General features: G+C 37.0%; 1 protein-coding gene across 6 annotated transcripts in view; it reads right to left on the bottom strand.

The window, feature by feature from the left end:
* Positions 1 to 1,140: 1,140 nt before the first annotated feature.
* The window catches only part of LOC127852221 (uncharacterized), a 127,468-nt gene continuing 106,264 nt past the window's right edge, over positions 1,141 to 22,344 (bottom strand). For 3 of the 6 annotated variants that reach the window (XM_052386102.1, XM_052386101.1, XM_052386103.1), the window contains 11 exons: positions 20,459 to 20,622; positions 19,552 to 19,765; positions 18,247 to 18,333; positions 17,773 to 17,958; positions 17,278 to 17,367; positions 16,947 to 17,106; positions 13,378 to 13,547; positions 12,171 to 12,338; positions 8,442 to 8,544; positions 7,979 to 8,146; positions 1,141 to 6,933 (listed from right to left, as the gene is read on the bottom strand). In XM_052386102.1, the coding sequence (XP_052242062.1) occupies positions 6,800 to 6,933; positions 7,979 to 8,146; positions 8,442 to 8,544; positions 12,171 to 12,338; positions 13,378 to 13,547; positions 16,947 to 17,106; positions 17,278 to 17,367; positions 17,773 to 17,958; positions 18,247 to 18,333; positions 19,552 to 19,765; positions 20,459 to 20,622 (1,644 nt within the window). In that variant the 3' untranslated portion in view covers positions 1,141 to 6,799. The remainder of the gene's footprint in view (positions 6,934 to 7,978; positions 8,147 to 8,441; positions 8,545 to 12,170; positions 12,339 to 13,377; positions 13,548 to 16,946; positions 17,107 to 17,277; positions 17,368 to 17,772; positions 17,959 to 18,246; positions 18,334 to 19,551; positions 19,766 to 20,458; positions 20,623 to 22,344) is intronic. The other 3 variants (XR_008036139.1, XR_008036140.1, XR_008036141.1) reach the window with 3 other exon arrangements.

The following is a 22,344-nucleotide window of genomic DNA, read 5'->3' as shown; positions in this document are numbered from 1 at the left end:
TCACCGTGATCTTTGTCCTAGTGACCTCAAAATCAATAGGGGTCATCTGCGAGTCATGATCAATCTACCTATCAAGTTTCATGATCCTAGGCATAACCATTCTTGAGTTATCATCCGGAAACCATTTTACTATTTCGGGTCACCGTGACCTTGACCTTTGACCTAGTGACCTGAAAATCAATAGGGGTCATCTGCCAGTCATGATCAATGTACCTATGAAGTTTCATGATCCTAGGTATAAGCGTTCTTGAGTTATCATCCGGAAACCATTTTACTATTTCAGGTCACCGTGACCTTGAACTTTGATCAGTGACCTGAAAATCAATAGGGGTCATCTGCGAGTCATGATCAATGTACCTATCAAGTTTCATGATCCTAGGTATAAGCGTTCTTGAGTTATCATCCGGAAACCATTTTACTATTTCAGGTCACTGTGACCTTGAACTTTGACCTAGTGACCTGAAAATCAATAGGGGTCATCTGCGAGTCATGATCAATCTACCTATCAAGTTTCATGATCCTAGGCATAAGCGTTCTTGAGTTATCATCCGGAAACCATTTTACTATTTAGGGTCACCATGACCTTGACCTTTGACCTAGTGACCTGAAAATCAATAGGGGTCATCTGCGAGTCATGGTCAATCTACCTATCAAGTTTCATGATCCTAGGCATAAGCGTTCTTGAGTTATCATCCGGAAACCATTTTACTATTTCGGGTCACCGTGACCTTTGACCTCAAAATCAATAGGGGTCATCTGCAAGTCATGATCAATGTACCTATGAAGTTTCATGATCCTAGGCCCAACCGTTATTGAGTTATCATCCGGTAACCACCTGGTGGATGGACTGACGGACCGACCGACGGACCGACCGATGGACTGACCGACTGACATGTGCAAAGCAATATACATCCTCTTCTTCGAAGGGGGGCATAAATATAAAGAATAGGGAAATACTTACTCTCCACTTTACCCGACATGTATACACTTCCGCAGCCGATGGATGAACCGCATACGATGCATTAGTCAATTGCATGGTGTGTTACTGAGCACTGACAAGCGGCAATTTCAGTAGTTATTGTCTTGATTTACCCATGTATTTGTATTATATTTTTTTAAGTAGCAGAACAAAAGCACAAGTAAACACAACTTATTTTTATTCAGTATCATGCAAATACAAGAAGCAAACAAATCACACACCAAAACAATTGTTATTTTCAGTTTTAAAATTAAATTTATTTTAAGTTTTTAACAAAGGTAAAAATTTAAAAAAAACGTAAGCAAAAATTGTATTAATTGAAAACAAAACACAAAATCACGACTGTGTATGAGTGACAATATTTCAAAATATTATCCAGAAAACTGTCAACCAAACTATATATTGTTTCAATGTTACACACATTGCAAGCCCTATCATGCCAGTGAGCATTTTGCAACTAAGGTAGTGCTGAAGATGTCTAGTTACTGAATTCAATTTCAAAACTCTACATTTATTTATAATACAGGTATTGGTAACAGTGCTGACATATTATTTGTTCAGTCCAAAAATGTGTAAAATATTTTATTTCGTTACATGGCACTTCCAAACTACTATTTTCTGATTCGTTTAAAATATTCTTTCAAATCGGAATCTACAAATGAGCTGCTCTCTGGGATAACATGGCTTAAAACATGTTCGAAAAGTGTCCTCTCCAATTAGCCCGCTTTTATGGAATTTTTTGTTTAGCTGAAGTCTCCTCTTACCAATAATCCTGACTGGGCGGAAAGTGAGGTTTGTGAAAAGCCTGAGCGTACTGCACAGAGTAATCTGGGACGACACTTAAGGAACATGCATTAAACTCCATTTTCCCACAACGAGGCTTTCATTTTCACAGAAAATGTGCCATATTATCGCATGTTACCACATTGTGTGTTGATGTATGTTATGAAGTGTACTATAACAGTAAATCACATGATCTATACACTCTTGAATATAAATAAAATACATCTACGAACGTTATTTTATCATTTAACAACCATTACCAGTAATATGAAAGAGTTAGAATTTTTGGCATTATTGTAAAGTAGAATTTGCGCATCTATTTAAAAGCACACATTTTTATAAAACTATCAGTAATAAAGACATTCATCATCAATTGATCCGTGTCAACTCATAATTATTATTCCAAGGAGTGACACAATAAAATAAAACTGCAATCTTAAAATATCTGTACATGCATAGGAAGTTTTTAGAGCTGCTTATATGATATAAAGAACTTGTTTGCTCTAATATCTCTTAAACAGTGGTATATATTAAGGAGCAATTACCTTATACAGGCAAGTCAAAAGATTTGAAATACCCGTGTGACATACTAAATGTTTAAATTACCTGCTTAAAATATAATGTTCAAGTACACTTCCAGTGTCTTGTGAATGGCCAGGCTTAGTTTGGATACTAGCATAGTCCTTCTGTTCATAAGCCTGCATGATCTTAGAACAGAGACCTCGGCAGAAATAATGACAGACCGTTTTGCCACAGCGATGTGTCAGGAACAGTAACCATGTGTGAAACTTCACAGAGTTGTCTTTTAGTTGAAATAAATCTGAATACACAGCCACCATAGACATCAAAATGGTTCTTTTAGACCCATTTTACAATAACTGTAGTACTATCATATGGCAAGCATGACTAACTTTGATCGGTTTAGCAATCTCAGATCTGTCATTGGCTGAATTTTCACAAGTACAAAAAATGTATATAACAAAACATAACTAGAAATGAATAATAGACATTGATGTCCCCACACCGCATTTTTGCACACAGACCACTATAGATTATGAAGTGGACACAAACCAAAAGGCATATAATTCGGACAAAACAGGTTGCAGTCAAAATTCTTTTCCTTATGTTCATATACACTACATGCATGTATAATTATAACAAAGCAAGTTGCAGCCAAAATTCCTTTCTTTACAATCATCTTTACATTTAGGTAATTCAATTTTGAAAGATTGAACAAGATCCACCCAGCAGTTAGAGAAGTTTACACAATCATCCTGGGACTATATATTCTATAGAGGTAAAACAAAGAAAACAATTCTTTCAAAACTTGTAGCAGCAAAACTTTTTTTAAAATCATCTACACAGGAAGGCCATTCAGCTGTGACATTTTTTGCAATAGTAAAAGTTCAAAACCCAAGCTTTGGGACATGTGGATGGACTGACAGACAGACAAGTGCAGTGCTTTATGCCTCCAACTCAAATAAAAATGCAAAAGCAAAACTGATGTGAAATAGCACAAAGAAACAAGATACTAAGAATAACAAAGAAAAAACACATTGTATGGTCATGTGCCTACCTCAGAGATATATATTCCTTCCAAATCAAAACAAACAGAACTCAAACAAAGAAACAAGAAGCTTATTTAAATATAGGCTTTCATTTAAATAACCCTGTTAAAACAAGACTGTACAAATCAAAACAAATAAAACAAGAGCTTTCAGAGGACAGCATACTCGACTATTCGAGTGCTTGACAGTATAACGTAAGCCATCATGGAGAGGGGGGTATAATGTGGGAGTGTGGTCATTTAATAGATGATCTTTTTTGGGGGGGGGGGAGGGAATTCTGGGGTGGGGCATGGGGGATGGTTTGGGTGGAGTGCATTGTGGTATGTCAGATAAGTGTTGTTTTGTCAAAGTATGAATCAAATGTGATCATAAATAAAGAAGTTATGGCAATTTAAGCAAAATGCTCAATTATCTAAGTATAAAAGGGGCCATAATTCTGTCAAAATGCTTGATACAGTTGTCTGCTCTTGTTTATAGATTGGGGTCATGTTGGTAAAGAAGTATGCAAAATATAAAAGCAATATGTCAAAGGACATAGGAAATATTTGGGGTGGTATGCAAACTTTAACATTTGCACGCTAATGCTAACGGGAACGTCGGGGTGAGTAGGATAGCTCCACTATATATATTTCATATATAATAGTCGAGCTAAAAAGCGGTTTATTATTATTGAAGAACATATGTGTATTTTATGAAGTACATATGAAGTGTATTTTTACCTACTTTACTAATATCCCACTACACTAGACACAAGTTATAACTCACAAAAGACTAAACAGTTCTCTGACTACTGAATTATGTATTTCTAAAGTGTAATCGCAAACACTACTTTTTAAGTTGTTTTCCCATTTAATTTGAAAAGTTTTATTCCAATAATGAATCTAGTCATCTCATATTTAAATTTTCAAAAATTAAAGAGACTACACTAGATTCCAAACAATGTGCTGCAATTAGTTGCATGAACATGTAAGCTTAATAGATTGCCTGATGTCTTGAAGACCAGTTGGATTACTCTCTAACACTTCTATGATATGTATGGAGGGTAAACAGGTTGCCAGACAATGGCAGACATCAATGTCTTACAACAGGAAGTCTTTGCATGCATTTATTTTGTGCATATAAATTATATAGTACAGTCGAAACCCGATGGCTTGAACTCGCTTGGCTCGAATTTCCGGTTGGCTCAAACTCGCATCAAAGCACCAATTTTGTATGCCTATATATTCATATAAAATTTTGTCGGATGGCTCGAACTTGCTTGGCTCAAATTATCGGATAGCTCAAACTGTTTTCACAGTCCGGGCTACAGTTTTTACACTTTCTTTTGTTCGGATGGCTTGGACTCGCTTCAAGTCCCAAAAAGTGTTATTCGTTTAGGACCACTTGATTAAAGGCACGCACAAATTGATTTAACACAGGTCGCATAAACTGTTAATCGATTATGACCGCTTGATAAAAGGCATGCAATAATTGATTTAACCCCTGTTTGCTAACATGCCATCGACTCAATCGTTAATTGATTTGAGTAAAAAATGACATTTTGTATAAGAGCTGGCGTTCTTGTAGATGCTTTATTATACTGGCTGCAACGGCTAAATCGCTAAAAAGCTTCGTTTTTCGACGATAGCTACGGAACACAACACAGACGGACATAATGTCATTCTTAAACAAGAGGGCCATGATGGCTCTGAATCGCTCACCTGACTAACCAAATACAATAACAACCCAGATTTCATCAAGATAAACATTCTGACCAAATTTCATAAAGATTGGATGAAAACTGTGACTTCTATTGTCTACACAAGGTTTTTCTATTATTTGACCTAGTGATCTAGTTTTTGACCCCAGGTGACCCAAATACTATCCCAACCCAGATTTCATCAAGATAAACATTCTGATCAAATTTTATAAAGATTGGATGAAAACTGCGACCTCTATTGTCTATACAAGGTTTTTCTATTATTTAACCTAGTGACCTAGTTTTTGACCTAGTTACCTAGTGTTTGACCTAGTGACCTAGTTGTTGACCCCAGATGACCCAAATACATTCCCAACCCAGATTTCATCAAGATAAACATTCTGACCAAATTTCATAAAGATTGGTTGAAAACTGTGACCTCTACTGTCTACACAAACAAATTGTTGACAGTTTTTCTATTATTTGACCTAGTTTTTGACCTCAGATGACCCAAATACAATCCCAACCCAGATTTCATCAAGATAAACATTCTGACCAAATGCCATAAAGATTGGATGAAAACTGTGACCTCTACTGTCTACACAAGGTTTTTCTATTTATTTGACCTAGTTTTTGACCTAGTGACCTACTTTTTGACCCCAGATGACCCAAATACAATTCCAACCCAGATTTCATCAAGATAAACATTCTGACCAAATTTCATAAAGATTGGATGAAAACTGTGACCTCTACTGTCTACACAAGATTTTTCTATTATTTGACCTAGTTTTTAACCTAGTGACCTAGTTTTTGACCCCAGATGACCCAAATACAATCCCAACCCAGATTTCATCAAGATAAACATTCTGACCAAATGTCATAAAGATTGGATGAAAACTGCAACCTCTATTGTCTACGCAAGGTTTTTCTATTATTTGACATAGTTTTTGACCTAGTGACCTAGTTTTTGACCCCAGATGACCCAAATACAATCCCAACCCAGATTTCATCAATATAAACATTCTGACCAAATTTCATAAAGATTGGATGAAAACTGTGACCTCTACTGTCTACACAAACAAATTGTTGACGGACGCACGCAAGCACATACGGACGCCGGACATCACACGGTCACATAAGCTCACCATGTCACTTTGTGACAGGTGAGCTAAAAAATTATAAATAATGGAATGTAGTGCTAACTCGTATGTAAATAATTTGTATATAGTGCTGATGTATGTTTTGTACCTTAAAATGTGTTACGCTAAAACGTGCTGATATTTACTAAATGCTACTAGTATTTGTTAATTGTATTTGTAATTGTTTTAAAATATTCATAAATTAAAGTATAAATTATATATTTTTTTCTTATTAACTTATGAATTCAAAAGCAGTAAGTAGTTTAAAGTAGTACGGTGGTAAACAATATGTGTACTCTTCAACTGGAGGTGAAAATGTACTGCAGACTTGTTCATAAACAAAAGTTTATGAGAAATCGGATTGCTCGAATTCTGGATGGCTCGAACTATTGTTGCCGGTCCCGACGAGTTCCAGCCATCAGGTTTCGACTGTAATGTATGTACATAACAACAAATCTACATAACAATAAAAACTAATTGTGCATAATGCATTTACATCTTTAACAAAATAATTCTAATAACATTTGTTTTTATACTTGTGTGAATGATTTTATTTTTCCGTGCAGCACAGTCTCCAGTTAAACAAATACAACATCTGTAGTTTTTATTCATGTTGATAGACATTCAGGTATCTCTAGCGGTAGGCCAGTTTCTATTCAGGTTGGTATACGATGCCGCCCGGGCCTGCCAGGGAAGTCTTTCCCATGAGGTCAAGGTCAATCTGCCTGGCGGCCTGACGACCTTCATTGATTGCCCACACAACGAGTGACTGACCACGACGACAGTCTTCAAATAGAATAGACAGTCTTGTAGAATAATGCAATCTCTATGAGCTTGCAAATGTAAAGCATTTCTTGAAAGTCATGCTCCCAGCACAAAGAAAAACATTTGAAACGCTTCCTAAAGATACAAGTATTTATGATACATTATGTAAAGGCAGTTATGAAAATTCCAGGGTTGTAAAGCTGCAAATTTAATATTTGTTTTGATCAAAATGTTATCTATAATTGTAATATGAACAAAACTAGACCAATTCTAAGAGCCGCAAAATCATAGTTTTCCTTGCACAGCCATGTACTTAATGAAATTAACTTATTTAACGATTTGCTAAAAAGCAAAGAATGGAAACTATTGTAATCTCTTTTTCAGTTGATGTGATACGTGACTTTAGAACTATTTTATTGTCAATCATTTCATTACAAGAGTATTGTACTGGTAATCTGAAAGCTTTTGATTGTAAAATATATAAAATGTGTTATAATATGCATATATTGCCTGTAAACTCTGAACCGTGTGAAGAGTGATTCCCTTGAAAAAAATAAATGCAAATTCAACAGTATTCATTAGAATGAATTCTGTTATGTTTGTGATCTTGTTTCCCAATCACTGTGCATAATGGTTGCAATCTTTAACTTTTGCTTCAGGATATTACAAAATATATATTGTCCAAAAACTAGTTGCAATTACGCTTTTTTGATTTCACTAGTATGAAAACTATGTTGTATTTAGAAGTTATCTTAAATAATTATGTTACTTAATTGAACAATCAAAGTAAATCGTATTTTGTAGAATATATTATCTGATTTGTAATGTGTGGACATTCATAAAATAACATCGCATTATGATGTTACTTTTTAAGCGTCAAATAGTGCTCAAATTTATGGAAAGACAAAGAGTGCAAATTTAAAAATCAGGATAAAATCAGACTTGAACTTTTGCAAACATTACCCCATACTGATTCAAGGTCATATTAGAGCTAAGCTTCTCCAGACCAGTTTCAGACTCGGTGTTTAGCCCACATTCTCACACTAGGCTGTGTGTGTGAACTAACCTCCAGCTGCATACACTTTGGGCACGCTACTAGCGTACTTGTTCCTATCTGTCTGTACGTTGCCCCTGGGGTCCATCTTGAGAGACATCTCCTGCAGTATGGACTTTTCTGGCCCCAAGAACCCCATGGCCAGCAGCACCAGGTCAGCCTTGTACACCTTCTCTGAACCTGCACATGGGCACACCACAAAATATGGTGTATATTGACAAGCTGATACCAATAGGGAATAAATAAATGAGCTATGGCATTGAAGAGACAAGAAACCAAAAGGAAAGGTACATCTATCATATTAGGATATTACTTCAATCAATCTGTATACCCCAGGTAATGAAATTTGCCTCTAATATTAAAAAAAATAACTTAATGAAAATCTAATCTGATAATGCAGTTGTCAAATAAAACAGGCTGTATAAGAAAGGTTATGAGCAAGCTGCGGTATAAAGTCAGAGAGCAAGTGTCTCACCTGGTATGGGCTTCATTTCCCAGCGCCCTGCAGAGTCCTTGGTCCACTCCACCAGGTGGGTTTGGATACCACACACCTTGCCTGTACCGTCATCCAGGAACTCCTGCATGAGGTAGAATACAGTACATAAACAATGCTTGCCCGTACCATCATCCAGGAACTCCTGCATGGGGTAGAATACAGTTCATAAACAATGCTTGCCCATACCATCATCCAGGAACTCCTGCATGGGGTACAATACAGTACATAAATATTGCTTGCCCATACCATCATCCAGGAACTCCTGCATGGGGTACAATACAGTACATAAACAATGCTTGCCCGTACCATCATCCAGGAACTCCTGCATGGGGTACAATACAGTACATAAACAATGCTTGCCCGTACCATCATCCAGGAACTCCTGCATGGGGTACAATACAGTACATAAACATAAGCTGTCTCCATCGGAAGACATATGCCCCCAAAAACACTTTTTCGAAACCTAAACACAGATTTTGAAACCTAAACGCGGAACCTAAGTTCAAGGTCAAGGTCAAAGGGGTCAAATTTGTGTGCATATGGAAAGGCCTTGACCATATACACATGCATACCAAATATGAAGGTTACATCTGAAGCCACATAGAAGTTATGAGCATGTTTCGAGCGGAAATGCAATTTTTTTATGATTCAAGGGCCGTAACTCAGAAGTGCCTGGGTTAATTTGGCCGATTATCAAGCTTATCCTAGATTTTATTGCCTTTTTATGAAGTTTAGTGAAGATCCGATGACAATTGGTGGAGTTATTGAGCGGAAACGAGAAAAAACTAAAAAAAAATATGATTCAAGGGCCGTAACTCAGGAGTGTCCGGGTCAAATAGGCCGATTATCAAACTTGACCTAGATGTTATTGTCTTACACATTTTTATGAAGTTTGGTGAAGATCTGATGACAACTGCTAGAGTTATTGAGCGGAAACGAGGAAAAACCCAATTTTACGATGAATCAAGGGCTGTCACTCAGGAGTGTATGGGTCAATTTGGCCGATTATCGAACTTGACCTAGATGTTATTGCCTTACACATTTTGATGAAGTTTGGTGAAGATCTGATGACAATTGCTTGACTAATTGAGCGGAAACTTATCCGGACGGACTAACTAACTGACTGACTGACTGACGGTGCGATTTTAATATGCCCCCAGAACCTATGTTCTGGGGGCATAACAATGCTTGCCCGTACCATCATACCGGAACTCCTGCATGGGGGACAATACAGTACATAAACAATGCTTGCCCGTATCATCCAGGAACTCCTGCATGGGGGACAATACAGTACATAAACAATGCTTGCCCATACCATCATCCAGGAACTCCTGCATGGGGGACAATACAGTACATAAACAATGCTTGCCCGTACCATCATCCAGGAACTCCTGCATGGGGGACAATACAGTAGATAAACACTGCTTGCCCGTACCATCATCCAGGAACTCATGCATGGGGGAAAATACAGTACATAAACAATGCTTGCCCGTACCATCATTCAGGAACTCCTGCATGGGATACAATACAGTACATAAACAATGCTTGCCCGTACCATCATCCAGGAACTCCTGTATGGGGGACAATCCAGTACATCAACAATGGCACACCACGTTCTCAATTTATCGATAGTTTAAATGTATTTATTTAAGATTTATTACATGAAAAGCCATGGGCTAATATAGATTTTGTAGAGTCTGTTTCCCTGGAAGAAACAGTAATCTGTGAAGATGGAAAAATCCCATGTGGAGATCCAACCTGAGACCTCTCATTCCCAAGGTGGACATGGCATCAATAAGTGGTATACATGTATTAGTAAATTGGCGGAGTTCAAATAAAGACATACATTAGTTTGTATTAAAATTGGGTCTAAATTGGCAGGGTGGCAGCCTGGCAGGGGCCCATGACTTATAGTTGTTGCATAACTTGACATACCCCAAATGTAATTATCGTCACATCCTGTCAAACTGACATCTTTTGTTCATTCAACAAGTTTTATCTTACATTTACTTCACAAATTGGACACTTTAATTCTTTGCTCAATACTTCAATTTGTAAAAACAAACAACATTTAACTGTTCTCTGTGGTACAAAGTTTTCATAATGAAAAACGCAAAAGTTTTCAATGAGTAAATGTTAACATTGAGTGTCAGTATTTTTTCAAGCGCTTGCTAGAAGAACAAATAATAAACATGGAAAAATATATTTAAAAAGACATATACAGATATGAATTCTGAGCATTATTTCGTGTTTTAATTGAATTTTTATTTTCTATAAAAATTATTTGGTTTATTTAAAATACAAAGCTACAAAGATAACATATTATTTAATAAAATAAAAATGATTGACATTTATGGTAATTACACAGACACTCTAAGTTTTTTTAAACCCTCAGTTTAAACACAAATAATTATTTTTTGTGACTCTTATTTTTCAGACATACTGGGTTTTCCTCCATAATAAATGTCTCTTAATTTTTGGACAGTATATTTAACTGTGCTTTTCTACAAACTTCAGCCCCATTTTCCTTTATCTTGTTACATTTGGATCATAGATTTTTACAACAGGATTAAGGTCATAAAACCTTGCAGATAAATACCTGAGGGCAATGGACCATTACATTCGCGTATTTAGGTAAATAACCGTGTATACCGGTAGAAAGTAATGGATTCACCCAACAGCATTTGCAACAGTGTCATCCTATAAGGAAGCAGAATGTTTTCTGTTTTTACGTTTTTGTTCTATATCATTTCAGTCAAGAGTTAGCAAAGCTGTGAAGTTGTATAAAAAATAATTAAGCAGAACAAGAGATGTTTTTGTCAGAAACACAATGCCCCCTATTGCGCCGCTTTGAAGCCATAAATTAGACCTTTGACCTTGAAGGATGACCTTGACCTTTCACCACTCAAAATTTGCAGCTCCATGAGATACACATGCATGCCAAATATCAAGTTGCTATCTTCAATATTGCAAAAGTTATGAAGAAGGTTAAAGTTTTGGAATTTGTTTTTTTGACCTCTGACCTTGACCTTTCACCACTCAAAATGTGCAGCTCCGTGAGATACACATGTATGCCAAATATCAAGTTGCTATCTTGAATATTGCAAAAGTTATGACCAAGGTTAAAGTTTTGGTTAAAGTTTTGGGACACACACACACACACACATACAATGACAGACAGGCCAAAAACAATATACCCCCGATCTTTCGATCCGGGGGCATAAAAAGAAGAGTTTATCACAAGAAAATTATTGAACATTGATTTATTGCATTTATTTAAATATAATTATAATTTTCGGACACCTTAATTTTTTTCTCTAAATTTTCGGACACAAATTTTTATTTTTGTGTGTCCGAAAACTTAGAGTAATTACGGTAATAAGTATTAACGAGTAATCTGCAGAGAACATTGCAAATGGTAACACGAGTAAATGTATGCAATGGTAATAAAATTGCACATTAATAATTATAAGTTTTGATATGTAGGAGTTAAATAAATATTAATTGAAACAACAGTCTCATATCAACTTATAAAAAAATAATAATGCAATAAAAAAAAATTTGCAATAATTATTTGATTGATTGATTATTTGATCATATTGATACAGCAGTAGTAATAGAATAAAATAGTTGAAACTATATAGCAATTTTATTTGAACAAACTAGGTCCATAGACTAACGTCTCTGCCCTGTGTATAATGCCCATACCGTGCTGGTGATGTTGAAGATGCGCGGGTCATGTCCAAACTTCAGTTCCACCTCCTCATGGCCGTAGTCCATCTTGAAGACCCGCGGGTAAGTGGGCCAGGGGTTGTTAGGGGCTCGGCTGGGTGGGGGTGGGGGCAGGATCTCAAACGATGTGATAGACTTGGCTCCCTGAATGCACACACATTGAAGGCTATTTACAATGTGCTTTTACAAAAAGGTGACTAACACAATAACTTTGAACACTCTTTATACATAATTTTATATAACCAAATATGAAGAAATGCTTTGAGTTTAGTATTGTTTTTAAGGAAATTACATCTGGCTACCAAAATCAATATTTTAGAATATTTTTAATGTATAACTTTGCACTGTAAATGAACTGAGAAATATGGTCTTTGTACATACCATAATAAACATAACCTAATGTTAATACAGAGTATATTGACATCTCACTATGACTATGTCTGCATATCAGCATGTGACTAGTGTTCTGATACAGAGTATATTGACATCTCACTATGACTATGTCTGCATATCATCATGTGACTAGTGTTCTGGCCAAGTTCCGTTAATGTTTAACAAATGCCTCACAGCTCATGAAAACTAGGGAACATTTACTAGTACAATCATACAAGAGCCAACTATTTAAGTGCATATTTAAACTAAGAATTTTTAAAATTCTCTTTCTGTTTTCATAAAAATGTGTTCCACAGTGACATTACATTTTGTCAATGAACTTTCTTAATTGTCATCAATTGCATTTAAAGAGCTGCAGACAGCATGCAATGGAATGTTACCATAACTCGAGGAAGTTTTAATCTTCTGATCGGATCCATCCATGATAACAGAAAATTCGCAGTCATAACGTTTTCATTCAACAAACAACGCCATATTGAAAAACAAAGCTAATATTCTTCGATAAAGAGAAAAAACTCAAATGCATTATGATTTGCTATGATTATTGCGCCATAGTTGATTTAACCAATCAGAAAGGAGATATAAATAGGAAGTTTGTTTCCTACTATGTAAACTTTGATATTTGTCCCAAACATTTTTTAATTTCTGAAAAATTTTCCCACAAATTTGTGTGGGGCAGAGAGCGCAACTAGACCCATTTTTATGCAACATTTCTGAAATGTATGCTAAATTAATAATTCAATTTCCAGCCTCGACAGAACATTGATCCCAACATTAGCCAAGTGCATACATGTCTGAGGGAAGTAGCGATGCAGTCACATCCCGTGTCTCCTCCACCAATCACCACAACATCCTTGTCCTGTGCATACAACTTGAGGTACTCCAGATTGTTACCCTGCTGCTTCTTCTGCCACGTTTCCAGGAACGACATTGCAAAGTGGATACCATCCAACTGTCGACCTAACACATACACACACCACCGATTATTGCAAGTAACAAACTACAGATGTCATTTGAGGTAAGTAATTAAGTCAAATACAAGTTTGACAATGAAAGTGTTAATTGTTGCAACACCCCTCTTGATTAAGGGCCAGGGAGTTTTGACATACAAGATCCCTTTACTTATGAACATCTTTACTGCAAAATCCTATCCTTTTATGCAACTTGCTTGACAGGAAGGCAATCCTTGATTTAAAATTGGAATATCAATACAAACTATGATATCAATACAAAATATGACATCAACACAGACTATGATATCAATACAAACTATGACATCAATACAAACTATGATATCAATACAAACTATGACATGCAATTCTGTAATCACAGATGTAAGTAAGCAGCATTTTTCTTCTGAAGATGTGCCAAATTTCAGATTTATATGTCGGTTAACTAAATGGAAGCAAATAGATGTAATAATGTACTTAACTTATAAAATTAGCCCCCTGTAAATGTACTTATATGAATATGATACCTGTGTAAAGGCAGCACTCTTGATAAGGACACAATAAGGCCACATTTATTAACAGCGTGTGACATGGTAATGTAACATAAGCCCTTATTAGCTTTTTACTGATTTAAAGATATTGAAGTGGTAACAAAATCAATGACCAATTATACACCAGTTTATGAAAAAATGCCAATAAATTATGATAGTGAATACTTAATCATTTTGGCCTTAAAACATTTTTTTTCTGCAAAGAGTTTAAGTACAAGACAGTATTCCTTCATATTTCAGTGTTAGTCCTTTTTGTCAAGTTGTAAAGAGCATGCACAGACAAAACGGATGTTGGCCTCTGTTAGCTACTGACATGTATTCTCAAAGTTTAAATAGAGGGACCCAGAGTCTTGCTTCAAACACTTACAGCCTTACCACTAGGTCACAGATAAGGCAACAAGTACCTGGCTTTTACCTATGCCAGCATGCCATGTATTTGACATATATTAAAAGAAGACAGCAACTTGTTTAATGTCTGACATATCTGATAAATATGTACAATTGTGCCAAATTATTTTAAAATCCTAAGATTAATCAGAAAGTTAGAGCCGACAAATGACAAAACTAACCTACAAACCATATACAATACTTCCATTACAGCCTTCCGCCTCCTTTAGATATGTTCCAATAACCATTCAAAAATACATTCCATTAAACTTTACAAAAATGTTCCGATTAACAATACCAATAATGTTCCTATAAACAGTACATAACATGTTCCAATAAACAGTACCAAAAAATTAAATATTTCCATAAACTTTAGAAATAATTTTCCAATAAACAGTACCAATTATGTTCCAATAAACAGTTCCAATAAACAGTACATATAATGTTCCAATATACAGTACCAACAATGTACCAATTAACAGTACCATTAATGTCCCAATGAGCTGAACCAACTGTCAAGTTCAATCAGCAGTTTGTGGAAGCAAGCCTTTGAAGGCCAGACAGGGATGCTCTGTTACTTTATTCTCTAACTCTACCCCTAACCTGGTATATTGGGTCCCTAGGCCAGTGTTTCTATATTCTTTAATGCTGCCCCTAACCTGGTATATTGAGGTCTCTAGGCCAGTGTTACTATATTCTCTAATGCTGCCCCTATCCTGGTATATTGAGGTCCCTAGACCAGTGTTACTATATTCTCTAATGCTGCCCCTAACCTGGTATATTGAGGTCCCTAGGCCAATGTTCCTATATTCTCTAATGCTGCCCATAACCTGGTATATTGAGGTCCCTAGGCCGGTGGTACTATATTCTCTAATGCTGCCCCTAACCTGGTATATAGGGTCCCTTGGCCAGTGTTACTATATTCTCTAATGCTACCCCTAACCTGGTACACTGTAACTCAAATATAGTGCGGTCCATTATAACGCTGTGTCCAATATAACGCGGAGGGTCCTTGGATCCCGTTTTTTTTCCAACCTTCCATTTCTGATTCAAATCCATGTTATGCAACTTCATGTATTTTCAGAAAATTCAAAGAAGCCGTGGATCACAGCTTGATTGCTTTATCCGTCCGTTTAACTGATTTTAATCGTTTAGAGGTTGAACCACACTCTACAGCTAATTGGTGTTAATCTGTTTTGTAATGTCAATAAAGGTGTGAAAACTCGCGAGTCCGTGTTTATTACATGTATTCCCTATCAGAGCGGTTCAGTGCGCTAATTTCAATAAGGCAAGTGCAAGCGGAATAATTATCAAATTAAAGTTATTTAAGACGATTACCTGTTTATGTTTTGTATTTATCGTGTATTGTATTTCATTGTATAAACTATGGCTGTGTAAGTGTGTTATAGTTTATTATATGCTACACATGCTTGATAAATTAAAATATCTGTGTGTGTGTTTAATGTTTCAGTATGTATACGAAAAAGAAATTAAAAAATCCTGCGTTTTATTTACATGCTAACGCAGTGTAATAGTTAACAGAGATGCACTTTAATTTGTGCCCGTAATCAGAAAGTCCACGGAAAGCACGTTTTTTTACATGCTGCGTATGACGCAATAAAATATTTCTTTGTATATGTATCGCATTGCATTCAATCTAAATTTAAATTCGCTTGTCAATTGAAAACTGTGTCCCATAATGCACTGTACTAATTTTTCTGAAAAATGGCGTAGGCATGTGAATTTGTTTACGAAATTCGTAAACATATTTCTTGTCATAAATGTTTAACATTATTTTTTCGTAAGTGATGCTGTAATTATATTGGATTATTGGATAAATGTGCACATTAGAAAAGCTGTATGTATACATGTACTGTTATCATTCAATTCGGTTTATATGCATGTAGTTGCGGATGACAACACAGCATGACAAATACACAGGACCTTTATTATAGGCTATACTTTACCTGTTTGTATAGCCCTCTTAAATAAATAAGCTCAAAACTTATAACGCTGTCTGTAAATAACGCTGTTGCGTGGCTTGGACCTCGTCATCCGCAGTATATTGGAGTTACAGTGCATATTGGGTCCCTAGGCCAGTGTTACTATATTCTCTAATGCTACCCCTAACCTGGTATATTGAGGTCCCTAGGCCAGTGTTACTATATTCTTTAATGCTGCCCCTAACATGGTATATTGGGTCCCTCGGCCAGTGTTCTTATATTCTCTAATGCTACCCCTAACCTGGTATATTGAGGTCCCTAGGCCAGTGGTACTATATTCTCTAATGCTACCCCTAACCTGGTATATTGGGTCCCTAGGCCAGTGTTCCTATATTCTTTAATGCTACCCCTAACCTGGTATATTGAGGTCCCTAGGCCAGTGTTACTATATTCTCTAATGCTGCCCCTAACCTGGTATATTGAGGTCCCTAGGCCAGTGTTACTATATTCTCTAATGCTACCCCTAACCTGGTATATTGAGGTCCCTAGGCCAGGTGGCGCCCATGGCAAGCAGGGTGGCATCATAGTTGTCTAGGAGGTCTGCAGCAGGCTTGTCCCTGCCTATTTCCACCCCGGTCACAAACTGGATGCCTTCATCCGTCATCAGCTGTACACGCCGCTCTACAACCTGACACAGATCAGGAGCGACAGGTTACATCATACAGAATACAGAATAATATTCTTGAAATAAGTGACGATTAACTGGCTGCAAAACATGAAATACTATTAAAATGATTGTGATATGATTCTGAGATTTATCAAGTGGCTACATCAGACAAATGTGTGTATCAAGACATACCCCCTTGGAGAGTTTCATTGTTGGAATGCCGTATCTAAGGAGACCACCAACTCTGTCATTTCTCTCGTACACTGTCACATGATGACCCGCCTGTGGGAGATAGTCACACATCAACACAGATTTTTTCCAACAGTATATTTAAATGATGATAACATTTTATTGGAAGAAATTATGAGATTGTTTAGTCCAATGCACCAAAGATTGAATATACTAGTATTGAAACATCGCAATAATTTAATTGTGTTTTCTGGTAAATATTTGCAGAGAAATTTGCAATCTAGTGTGATTGTAAATTAAGAACTGTGAGAATGTGTTTATTTCATTATTTAGGTTCATAAAAGGGTATACTTGTCAGTCATACCAGTTGAACTGTTATTTGATTTTAACTGTTAGAAGAAAGTTCTTAATAGACATGTGCTTTATTTGTATTCCTAACTGTTTGGCTGAACAACATTAGTACAGTCCATAACAAGGAAGTGTCTATCAGGAGCTGACCTTGTTGAGCTGAGCTGCAGCGGCCAGCCCTGCGGGTCCACTGCCTACAATGGCCACCTTCTTGCCAGTGCGGTGTGCAGGCACCTCTGCACGGATCCAGCCCTGCTCAAACGCATTATCTATGATCGTATTCTCAATGTTCTTGATCGTCACTGCTGGGGAATGGATACCAAGCACACAGGCTCCCTGGAAAAGATAGCATGTACATTTTAGCAGGAGTGGCGCATGATCAATACATGCATAACTTGTTGAGAAGTTTCCGCAAACAATCAATTTCCTTCCTGACTGACTGTCAAAAATTTCTAAGCTACCATTTACAAAATTTAAACTGCACTTAACTTAAAGAAAATAAAGCACAAATAGAACACTAATACATGCTAACTAGTTACTTTAATTTTATAGAAATGTTTATATACAAATTTATTTTTCGGTTACATGATGCAGAACACTTTACTGCCCTGACTTCTGCTATACCTCACATGGCGCAGGGCACACTCTGCCAGTGAACTCTGGGAAGTTGTTGGTCTGCAGGAGCTGGGCCAGGGCCTCATGCCAATTGCCCTGCACAACACAAAGATCAGGTTACATTTGTGGACACAATGGAATCAGTTAAGTTTTTTTATTGTTACAGTTCAGATTTTTCAACATTACTTCAGTCTTATCGTGGCGGTCAGTTTACCAACTCACACTTTTCCTGGGATGGCTGGTTTAACCAATGTTAAGTGCACATACTTATGCCAGTAACTGACAACTTTCCTACTTGAATCAAAGGTAGGGAAAGATTGGAAATATAATGGATTTCATGATCACACAAACTACATTGCTAGGCCAGGGATTGAACATGCAAATTGAGCTAAGAGCTGACCATTCTTAAGTAAGACATAACTACTCAAAATTGAATTTTGAATTTGAAGAAAACACTTGCATTCAAAATATACTGTCCAGAAAACATGTGGATCAATTCATCAAATCATTGATGATTGTGTAAATTGTACAGTAAAGTTTTGAGTTTGCTCTACTTTGTTCATTTAAATGTTAGACAAGGGACAAAATTGTCACAAAACCAGGTTTTCATTGTGAAAAAAAAAATCTGATAAAGGGAGAAAACTCAAACTGAACTTTTGAAATGACCAAAAAAAATTAACCCCCTTTGTAAGTTTTTTGTTTTTTTTTAAATCTATTTTTAGTCGTGGCGACCTTGACATTGGAGATATTGACGTGATTCTTTCGTGGGACACACCGTCCCATGATGGTGAACAAATGTGCCAAATGATTTTAAAATCTCACAATGAATGACATAGTTATGGCCAGGACAAGCTCATTTATGGCCATTTTTGACCTTTGAACTCAAAGTGTGACCTTGACCTTGGAGATATCGACGTAATTATTTCGCGCGACACACCGTCCAATGATGGTGAACAAATGTGCCAAATGATTTTAAAATCTGACGATGAACGACATAGTTATGGCTCGGACAAGCTCATTTATGGCCATTTTTGACCTTTGAACTCAAAGTGTGACCTTGACCTTGGAGATATCGACGTAATTATTTCGCGCGACACACCGTCCAATGATGGTGAACAAATGTGCCAAATGATTTTAAAATCTGACAATGAACGACATAGTTATGGCCCGGACAAGCTTATTCCGCCAGCCCGCCAGCCCGCCAGCCAGCCAGCCAGCCAGCCCGCCAGCCAGCCAGCCCGCCCGCATTCGCCAATCTAATAACCAGTTTTTTCCTTTGGAAAACCTGGTTAAAAAAGAGTGTAGATGCTTTACTCTAAACACGAGGTCGTTCCACTTGGGAATGATGTTGCCAAGGGGACAGCCATGATCAGACTGACAGAAGGGCACACCGCAATCCATACAGCGCGCGGCCTGCATACGTAGTCCCTCCTTGACCTGGCGGTGGTTGTAGATCTCCTTCCAGTCTTTCTGACGCAGCGCTGGGTCTCGGTACTGGTATGTGGCACGCTTGTACTTCACAAACCCTCTAAAGTGGAAAGTAAAGGGTACATAGTAGGAACACTGTCATTACAAGGTCACAGAAAATACTTGAGTCTTTCAATAACCCCTGAAACAGTGCATACAGGAGAACATGACAGAACAAGAGATGTGTTTGTCAGAAACACAATGCACCCTCTTGCGCCGCTTTGAAGCCATATATTTGACATTTGACCTTGAATGATGACCTTGACCTTTCATCACTCAAAATGTGCAGCTCCATGAGATACACATGCATGCCAAACATCAAGTTGCCATCTGAAGCGACATAGAAGTAATGAGCATTTTTCGAAACCTAAATGCGAATCCTAAATGCAAAGTGTGACGGAAAGACGGACAGACGGTCCGATCACTATATGCCATCCTTCCGGGGCATAAAAAGTTGAATTCCAAGTCAAATAAAGAAAATAAGTGAGTACTATGCAAACCCCTTGAAAAATGCATAAAGATGAACACATAGGAAAACATTTATGTCAACGAATAGACACTAACATTATTTATTATGTGAACTATTGTTCATTTCGAGGTACCTCACTGGTTCTACACAAGAAAGATTCTAGATAATCTCAATAAGTCAAAATAAGGGTTTCAATGGAATTAAGCTTAAAGAAATAGGTTTAAATCAATATTATCTGAATCGCACCAGCACCACCCCCCCCCCCCCCCCCCCCCCAATACATACCTGAGTTTGTCTAATTTCTTCTGCTCCATCTCGACGTCTGTGATTGTCTCCTCAATGTCCAGCACTTTAGCCTCCTCCCGCGGGGTCAGGTGCTTACTGACCTCCTTCTGCTTGCCGTCCACATCATCTGCCTTCTCACCATTTTCCTCTGCCTCTATTGCCTCCTACAAAACAAGCAATTGAAAGGTTACAAATTATTATGCAACTTTGTATAGCTTTCTTTCCTAATTTTAATATCAGTATAACAGTTTCCAAGTTCATGAGGTTCTTCCAAGCTAAAGCATTCCTTAAGAAAAGTTCTGAAGAGTGTTCCAGCATTTCCACTTACATGTACTAATTTAAAAGAGGCACAAAAGTTGAAACAATGTTCTTACTTCAGCTCCAATTTAAACCTCTTTAGTTACTGAAAAAAAATGTTCAGTTTGGTCTTGTGGTGCCGTGAAACTCATATACCAAGTACTTGGTTTTTCTAGAAGGGTGACCACCAACAGCTATTTAAAGATTGCTGCACAAGACTGTAGTTAAATTGGCCAAGCTCACAGCAGACGAGATGTAAAGCTTTGTTTTACAGTATTTTTCAAGTAATGAGGAGTACCTGGAAACTTCAATACCACAGTTGTGAATTTTATACTTTAAATTTATAAACTTCTCTTGTAACAAAAACGTTACCCTACATGCCTCAATGCAAAGATACATGTCAAAGATACATGTCAAAGATACAGCTATTATAAGTATGGAATAACTGTGTGTCTCAAATACATATATTTGTTAAATATGTTGTTGTTAATGTTAGTACAGCTCTCACACCAACCTTGTTAGTACAGCTCTTACACTAACCTTGTTAGTACAGCTCTCACACTAACCTTGAAAGTACAGCTCTTACACCAACCTTGTTAGTACAGCTCTCACCCAAACTTGTAAGTACAGCTCTCACACCAAACTTGTTAGTACAGCTCTCACACCAACCTTGTTAGTACAGCTCTCACACCAACCTTGTTAGTACAGCTCTCACACCAACCTTGTTAGTACAGTTCTTACACCAACCTTGTTAGTACAGCTCTTACACTTACCTTGTTAGTACAGCTCTCACACCAACCTTGTTAGTACAGCTCTCACACCAACCTTGTTAGTACAGCTCTCACACCAACCTTGTTCGTACAGCTCTTACACCAACCTTCGTAGTACAGTTCTTACACCAACCTTGTTAGTACAGCTCTCACACCAACCTTGTTAGTACAGCTCTCACACCAACCTTGTTAGTACAGCTCTCACACCAACCTTCTTAGTTCAGCTCTCACACCAACCTTGTTAGTACAGCTCTTACACCAACTTTGTTAGTACAGCTCTCACACCAACCTTGATAATACAGCTCTTACACCAACCTTGTTAGTACAGCTCTTACACTAACCTTGTAAGTACAGCTCTCACACCAACCTTGTTAGTACAGCTCTCACACCAACCTTGTTAGTACAGCTCTTACACTAACCTTGTTAATACAGCTCTCACACCAACCTTGTTAGTACAGCTCTTACACTAACCTTGTTAGTACAGCTTTCACACCAACCTTGTTAGTACAGCTCTTACACCAACCTTGTTAGTGCAGCTCTTACACCAACCTTGTTAGTGCAGGGTCTAATAAGGCTCAAGTACAAGTACAGAAAAGCAGCAAACAAAACATTATTGATAGTGGTCACATGTTGAATGTTTTTTTAAACAAAGAACGCACTTTTTATGAAAACAGCAATATAGGATTGTTCATCAATTGAAAGTTTAATATGTTATTTAATACTATGTTATGAACTAATAATGAAGCATTCATGAACGATATATTCTAAGATCATTCATTACACTGGGGTAATATAATGTAACATGGTGTATAATTGAAT

The sequence above is a fragment of the Dreissena polymorpha genome, chromosome 12 (assembly GCF_020536995.1).
Source record: "Dreissena polymorpha isolate Duluth1 chromosome 12, UMN_Dpol_1.0, whole genome shotgun sequence".
NCBI lineage: Eukaryota > Metazoa > Mollusca > Bivalvia > Myida > Dreissenidae > Dreissena > Dreissena polymorpha.
This window is presented reverse-complemented; position numbering and strand designations above follow the sequence as displayed.